The following is a 7,893-nucleotide window of genomic DNA, read 5'->3' as shown; positions in this document are numbered from 1 at the left end:
CACAATCAGAATATTTCCCCCTTCTTAATAGGATTATAAAATTCTCTCAGCTGAACTTGATGAATGTCATACCAAGAACATACCAAAATATCTTTTCCTAGATAATTCAGAGCTGGAATGAGCTATTAGGCTTCCATAATCAACATAATGACTTTATTATGGTGCCACTGAGAAAACAATTGTTCTGAACTCATGAGGATGTAGATAACTCAGAAGTGTTGCTTCTAAGTGAAAGTTATCATAGAATCATATAATCATCTAGTTCAACCATCCACCTACCACCAGTATAGGACAGGAACTGGAACTTTAGGTTTGGACTGATGAGGACTGGGTTGTTTATCTGGAAAAGAAGACCCAGAAGAACCATTTATTTTTCGCATTTCAGGAGCTCAAATGATATTAAACCTGAGAAAGCTTCCTCCGATGACTTGGTAGGTAACAAAGATGATGGAAATGTCTCCAAGAATGTCTTTGTTTCAGCTTTCCCTTCTTTCCTCCTAGGTTGGCTCATGGCCAACCTACTGTCCACTAGAATACTCAGGTCCTTCTCTGCAAAGCTCCTTTCCAGCAGGTTGGTCCCCAGCCTGTACTGATGCATGCAGTTATTCCTCCCCAGGTGCAGGACTCTGCATTTGCTCTTATTGCACCTCATCAGGTTCCTGTTTGCCCAGCTCTCCAGAACATGGGATTTAGTGTCTTGCTGTTCACAGATACAGATGTTTTTTTCCCGAAGTGCATGGAAGCCACCAACTTCTCTAACCATAATTAAAAAAAAAAAGAAAAGAAAAGAAAGAAGAAACATCAACAAGCTGCAAAGCAGAGATACTGGAATGATTTAATACCCCTAGGCTTGCACATCGTGCTTAGACACAAAGGATCCAGCTTAAATAACCTCAGCTATTGTCCATCAGCAAAACCCTAATTTTCTTCTCCAAGGAACATGAAAAGAAATGACTGTATAGCAGAAGGTGTGGCTTACTTTGTGGATGGTTAAATACATTTATAGCTCAATTAGACTATTTTTTTTCCAGTAGAATTGAATCTCAGGCTGCAATCACTATATGGCAAGACACCAGGAGGTGTAGCGTTAAATCCTGTGGTGAAGACAGGTAGCAGCTTAGTGACCAGGTGACAAGGATCCACGAAAGATGAAGTTCTTTCTGCCTCTTCTGTTGGTTGCCATCGCTGGCATGGAGTTTGGTAAGTTCCCACTCCACCTTGTCCAAACTGCTGAGGGAGATGCAAGGTGAAAACCTCCCACTTTGGGGAATTTTCAGCAAAAATCTGTCTATGAAATATTTTCATCCTTTCAGATGTCCAGGACCATCATGTTCTCATTGAGATTGTTAGTTTAGGCTCTGTAGGATGTGCTAAAGATAAAATTTGATTCTACAGTGTTATTTCTCTGATACAAATTTCAACTTTCACTTTCTATGTGTTCTTGTCTGACTCTCATCTTTTTTTTTTCTCTTAATTTTAGTTCCTCTTTTAATATTTAATCCTGAAGCCAGCCAGTGTATTTAATGCCATGTGTGTAGCAGCTCTCTCTAATTATACGTTGCATTTATAGTTTATTAAACTTCAGCTGTCAGAATTGGGTAAGACAGGCTGGGACTCAAAGCTCCTGACCCAACTGCAGGGCTAATTCTTCCAGCTCCATTTAGTAACGCACTGTTGTCTGCATGAAGCCAAGGACAGTTTTGGCAGTCCACTTGGGAATAACCAAGGGTGTAGAGTTTTGGGGGAATTTTTCCTCCTTGGCAGATGATTAGAGAGTTTGTCATGGCTAGATGTATCACCCCTACAATCCTTCCTGCTTCATTTCTGTCCATCTTTGCTGGTCATACAACAGCAACTTAATATTGGATGTGATCAATCTGGGATGTGGATGTAGAAAGCAAGCCTCATGAGTTCTGTATCTTCAGGGATGCCATGTAAACCTTTATATGTCCAGCTGTGAAATTCAATTGTTTCTCCTCCATAACCAGCTCGTGAGGTCAAATATGGAGAGGTGTATGACATATGGCTGTTTGCATTCCTGAGGGAGTAGGAAATCCTCCTATTGCAGACAACCCCACATGAGCAGCAATGCCACAGCCTCAAATGGTGGAATGTGACCACATGGTGCATAGATATTGATCTTGATATAGGCTCCTCATCCTTTGATGCTGCCACCAGAATGGTTTCTTGCTTCATAACATGATTTTACATTGTTGGTGTCAGTCTGTGAGTTGGGGTATGAGGCAAGTCCTATGCAGGACAAATCAGGGACTGTAGTTGCTTTTGGGATGTCCATATGCCCTGGGTTCCTCTGGATGCAGCCAGTGCAGAGAATGATTTAATCAGTACTTAGTTAGGATTTTTGCCTTTTTCCTTTGTGTTTATTTCCAATTTATATAATAATATGCCTTCCTTCTTCTACCTTTGGGTCTAAAGATCGGATTCTTCCAGGGAGGGCCAAATGCATGGGGAAAGAAGGGTTTTGTGGAGATTTTTTTGCAAGATGGTCTCTAGGGAGGTAGATCCAACCAAGGGTTGGCACAGCAGTTCTCTCTCTTTTTTTTTTTTTTTTAATATCCTTCTTTCTTTCGAGGCATGGCTCTGGTCACTTGTAGTCCAAAGCCTTTGGGGTTCTTGTGCTGTGCCAAAATCAATGGTTATCTTGTGCTTGCCACAGCTGTTACTGAAGAGATTCAGTCCTCACTGGTCTCGAGAGAAGAAGATGTATCTTTTTTTTCACCATTATACTCTTTTCTTTCTGGGGTTTCTTTTCTGCTCATCAATGGAGAGACAGTAGTTCAGAGAGGAATGTGTTTAACTGATAGAGGATAACTTGGAGAGAAATGATCTATGTGGTCAGGTGTCCTCAAGGGAAGGGACGGAATCCTAGAGTAGGAAAATAATGGAGTGGGATACAAATTTGGTTGAAGATTGACTCACAATCCTAATTTTACCATCCTTCTCAATGAGATTTTGTCAAGAGTAGGGCAGCTGAGAGGCTCCTGCTCTGGTCCAGGGCTGCTACATTTCTCCTTCATTCTCTTCCACTTCCATGTCTCAGTGAGGTAGTCATGGTCAGGATGGATGCTTTAATTAGGAGGCGAAGATGGGCAAATCGTGGAAACTTCATAGAAGATTTGGAAGCAGAATTTTCCTCTTAGTGGAAGAAAACAATTTTCTTCTTTCCTCCTCTGCAAAATTGGGGTAAAACTGTGATGTATTTATAGTTCTATAACTTTTTCTAAACGTGAATGAAATCTGAATTTTTTTAATTTCCTAGAAATTCAGTCAGAGGTGAAGTATGGAAGATCTGCCCATATCTGAGTGAAACTAGCAAAATCTTCTCTAAGAAATTCCAAGCTCTTTATCTTATCTTCTCTTTTGCTTTCAGCTTACACACATATACACACAAAAGTGCTATAACTGCTAATATTGAAATATTTTAACATTTTAATTTTTCTCTTCTTTTAAAGAAGGCTTGCCATCTGTCTCCATTCCTTTTCATGGTGTAGTTTCATTTTTAAGCTACTGCATGTCTGCTTGGCAGTGTGTAAGTTCACAAGCTCTTAAAACAAAAATGGCACCACTGCAGTTCTGCTGCCTTCACAAATATGTGCTCTTCACAAATAAGCTTCACAGATATTTCAGAGCTTGTTTCAAACAGAGCTTTTATATCCTAAATGTTAAAATCTTGGTGTTTTGCCCTGCTTTGTGCGATGCCAGCTCACCATGACTACTGAAGCACTGCCTTATTTTCAAATGTGAAGCTGTTTAATTCTAGCTTTTGGTCATTTAGCTGTGTTAAACACTTCTTGAACTGCTATTTTTGCTGTCTTCAAAAAAAGGTATGTTCATAAATATAGCTATTATCTAATGTATTTAGCCATGTTCGAACCCACTAGTTTGAATGATAATGAAAACACATTTTGAGTACTAAGATCTCTTAATTTGATTCCCTTTGTGTTTTTTTGTTTTCCAAATATAAATACCAATCCTGTAGCTTTGGCTTGTCAGATGATGAGTTTCCTGAAATCTGAGAATAAAGACAAAGCTTCCTCCCTGAAGGTGTATTTGACATCTGCCAGACATAAAATTAATGCAAACAAAGCATCAGTCCACAGTAAGAAGAGCCGGATAATAAAGTGAGCTTTGAATAAAAACAATACAATTGCTGAAGCTATTTATGAAAGGGCTCTTTCTGGGTTGCTAATTAGGGTGAAGCTGCAGGTAATAGCTATTTTCATAAGGTGTTTTACTTGCCTCAGCCTGCTCTTACGAAAGTCCATTTTAGGTGTGCTAACTGTTTCTCTTTCTCAATGAGGTTTAAAGCACTGTCATCATGACTGTCACACAGATAGAATGAGAAAGGTTTTCCAGACATGGAAATGCCTGAGGAGGATCTACCAGCCTTTGACAGTGACAAAATGCATTTCTATGACTTCAAGGCATTGAAGAGAGAACCTAGATCAAGTTTTGGGTTCTTCATCAAGACTGGGGAACAAAGCACTCCGGACAGATTGTCCAATTGTGGTTTATGCTGCCTGGGAACCTTTGATTGGAAATACCAGTCAACTATTTTGGCTTGATATCTTTAGCTTGGAGTGCTCAGGAAACACTGCACCAAAGCGCACTGAGCTTCCTGGTGTCTCCTGGAGAAATTTCTCCATCCAAAAGACTTCAGGCACTGACTTGAGCTTGGTTCTTCTTACATCTAGGAGCCATTCTGCAGCCCAACAGGAAAGTGATGAAGGACATGGTGAGAGTTGAGGCAGAATGAGATAGCTTGGATTGGATTTGGGGCCTTTGGTGCCAGAGTGTCTTTTCATAGCTTCTTTATAGAGCACAGGAACCAAGAACATTTCCCCATGCAGTCTGTTATTGTACTCATAGTCATCTTTTTTTAAAATGATTTTTACATATTCCTCAGTAGAAGAGAAAGATTGTGCTTAATTTGCTTCTATGACTCAGTAAATTGAATGGAGACAGTTCCTCCTGTCTGGGATGATCTCCTGTCCAAGAGCTCAATATCTGGAGAGTGATCAACATCAGATGAAATTCTCCCTGCTGCAATTCACACTCAAGTCTGACTTGTCTGTGTATCCAGACCTTTTTCTGACACTCCAGTAACATAAAGACAAGGAGAAAAGTAGATGCAGAGTAAGAGCTGTTGGGGCTAAACTAGCTACAAGAGTGCTTAGTGTCCTGTGGGAACAACAGATGAAAACCACCTGGGGAAGTGGTTGGCTGGCAAGCAGAATGATTAGTTGCTTGTCATAAACATGTGAAGCAGGGTCTGTTAGCTAATTGTGATGATGATTAAAAGAAAAACATCTTGCAAATTGCATAATTGAATGCTTGGAGTTTTCCTGGCTCTTTGCATGTCCTAGCTGGCTGCTGGCATCTGGGATAAAATCTTTGAAGAATTCAAGCAATGAGATTTTGTGTTTTACCAAAGCCTGTCTTGCTGATATCTAGCCAGTCACCATGCAGAGTAGTTAGCCCTGTCTTAGGCAACACGATTGCCCATAGTGATTGGAAATGAGGGAGGAGTAGGTGAGTCGAAATGATCTTATTTCCTATCTTTGTGAACTTACTGTTTTGTTTTTTTTCTTCCCTCTCTATTTTTATTTAGCACATATTTAGTGCATTCCTTAGGGTGTAGAATCAACAATTAAGTAAAATTATAAAATTATCCTTAAACTCCTCTGTTTGCTTAAGAACTATCTGTAGGTTAAAAAAGCAAATAAACATTCATGGGGGGGGAACAAAGTAAAACAAAAAACCCAACAACTTGCCAACAATCTTGATAACAAAACAAGACCAGACGAATCATCCTTGTTCCCAAAATATTCAGTAGCCTGAAGTTGACAGGACTTGCCTGTGTTATAGGGCCACCTATATATGGCTCTGTCTTTCCTGCCTTGTTACTGAGGGAGTTGAACCTACATCTGAGACTGGGTCTGGCTGACCAGACTAATGTATTTCTCATTCCCTGTAATACAAATATGTTCTACCATTCCATTTCTGTGCAGTGTATGAGTATTCTGGAGAGTGATGCTATTCAGATGTACGTGGGGGGGGGGGGGAAGGCAAGTGTGGACAGAACTTGATGGTCTACACTAAGGCCAATATCATATTTTTCCTCCTTACAGCCCAAACCTTGAAGTGTTACACCTGCCATGAACCTACATCATCTGAGAAGTGCATGAAGATCCAGAAGTGTGGTAAGAATGAAACCATGTGCAAGACAACCATGTATTCCTTGGAGGAAGGTAAGAACAAGTCTTCTTTATCCATATTATTAGTGCAAATTAGATTTCCAGTGCAGTCTGCTGGTATGGGGAGAAGTACCTTTTCTCACATATTTAAAACTGGAAGTCTCCTACTCTTTTCACATGTCCCAGCACTTAGTGAATGCAAGTTCGTACCTGATGTTCAACACTGTTCACAGCCGGAGAAAATGTGTTGACTTGAGTCTGAGACATGAAGATGGAGCCTTCTGTCTCTCCAGACCATCTGTATGACCTACAAAATGGGTGTGTGGAGTAGAGAGCTGATATTGGTACATCAAACTCAGTAAGGTAGGAAGGCCAACTGATGGGTCACCAGTGGCAAACCATAAATAGAACTGAGTTCTCAGGAGCCTTTAGGAAGGTATCATCAGTCTGCAAGTGACCCTAAAGGCCATGATCTGTCCAAATAAAGAAACTTACTGTTAAGATGGAGGTTCTGTCTTCTTTTCTGGCTCACCTGGGAAGTCTTAGTTTGCATGTGGCAGAGAAAGGAGATATTGAGTAGAGCTGAAGTGGAGATAGATAAAGTGTTTAATGGGACTTCTGACAGGAGTAAGCTGATCCCGACAGGACACAGAGGATGCAATATGCTGTTCAGCTTAGAACCACTGGTCAGGAACTGTTTCTTATATTTCTGGTAGGAAGTGGTACAATTATGTTTCAACTGATGCCAAGACTTCAGTGGTGAAGTTAGTTAATGTTACAGCTAGGGACAAAGAGATTGCTGTTCACATCTCCCATTCCTTACTGTTCCTTCTTTCTTGCTTTGTTGCAGTTTATCCTTTTGTGGGACTCTCAACTGTCACCAAGATGTGCTCTTCAGTCTGCAGCCCATCTGATGTGGATGGGATTGGCATGACGCGCCCCGTCTCCTGCTGTTACTCCAACTTGTGCAACATTGATGGTGCAGCTAGTTTGAGAATTAGCTTTGTGCCAGTTGGGATGTTAGCAAGCGTCATATGTGGTCTCTTCTGGACTAGAATGTGAGAAGCTGAGGAGGGCATGTTTCTGCTGAAGAACCTAGCAGAGAACAGAATGAAACCCTTTCTGCCCAGCTTTCCATTTAGATGCCTCATGAACTACCTTCTACATCTTCCACAAATGGTGTTTCTAGCTCCCAATCTCCTTCCGTAATCAGGAAGGAAGCAAAAATTTAGGAATTCTCAACAAAATTTTTGAGGTTGATTCTCCAACATCTCCCACAGAAATAACTTTCTTTCTTTTGCTGGTCTGGTTGATTTTGAACTAAAATTATGGTTTGTATAGTATATTTAAAGCAAAAGATACAGAGCTAAGTGTTCCTTAGAGCATTCTCTTCCTCAAATGTTCATAGCTGAACTGACTGATCTTCTCATATGAAATTCACTTTTATGTAGCATATCCTCTCCAGCCCATATTTTTGTGCTGGTCCTTTTTGCTGCCTAGATTTCCTTCTTAGTGCATAAGAAGTTAGAAAGACATTCCTATGCTTCCAGAATATGAGACAGGAGATCGGTGACCTGATCCAAGAAAGCTGAAATGCCTTTTGTTTTCTGTACCCTTTTGAGCAAAATAAAAACAATGTTGTGTTAAAACTGTGGTGGTCACTGAAGTTATTTAT

At 40.4% G+C, this 7,893-nt stretch overlaps 1 protein-coding gene across 1 annotated transcript; it reads left to right on the top strand.

Annotated features, from left to right (window-relative positions):
- The first annotated feature begins 1,148 nt into the window (after positions 1–1,148).
- Positions 1,149–7,280, top strand: LOC100540742 (ly6/PLAUR domain-containing protein 2-like). Its single transcript, XM_010709349.3, has 3 exons — positions 1,149–1,200; positions 6,153–6,272; positions 7,069–7,280. Exons 1-3 carry the CDS (start codon positions 1,149–1,151, stop codon positions 7,278–7,280), a joined length of 384 nt encoding a protein of 127 aa, XP_010707651.1.
- The last annotated feature ends 613 nt before the right edge of the window (positions 7,281–7,893 follow it).

This window comes from Meleagris gallopavo, chromosome 3, assembly GCF_000146605.3.
Source record: "Meleagris gallopavo isolate NT-WF06-2002-E0010 breed Aviagen turkey brand Nicholas breeding stock chromosome 3, Turkey_5.1, whole genome shotgun sequence".
Taxonomy (NCBI): domain Eukaryota; kingdom Metazoa; phylum Chordata; class Aves; order Galliformes; family Phasianidae; genus Meleagris; species Meleagris gallopavo.
This window is presented reverse-complemented; position numbering and strand designations above follow the sequence as displayed.

Bases quoted from the DNA above. Each gene is read 5' to 3' on its own strand.
- LOC100540742 (XM_010709349.3), top strand. From the start codon at position 1,149: ATGAAGTTCTTTCTGCCTCTTCTGTTGGTTGCCATCGCTGGCATGGAG. The intron at 1,201-6,152 runs GTAAGTTCCCAC...TCCTCCTTACAG, and splicing joins CATCGCTGGCATGGAGTTTG to CCCAAACCTTGAAGTGTTAC. The intron at 6,273-7,068 runs GTAAGAACAAGT...GCTTTGTTGCAG, and splicing joins CATGTATTCCTTGGAGGAAG to TTTATCCTTTTGTGGGACTC.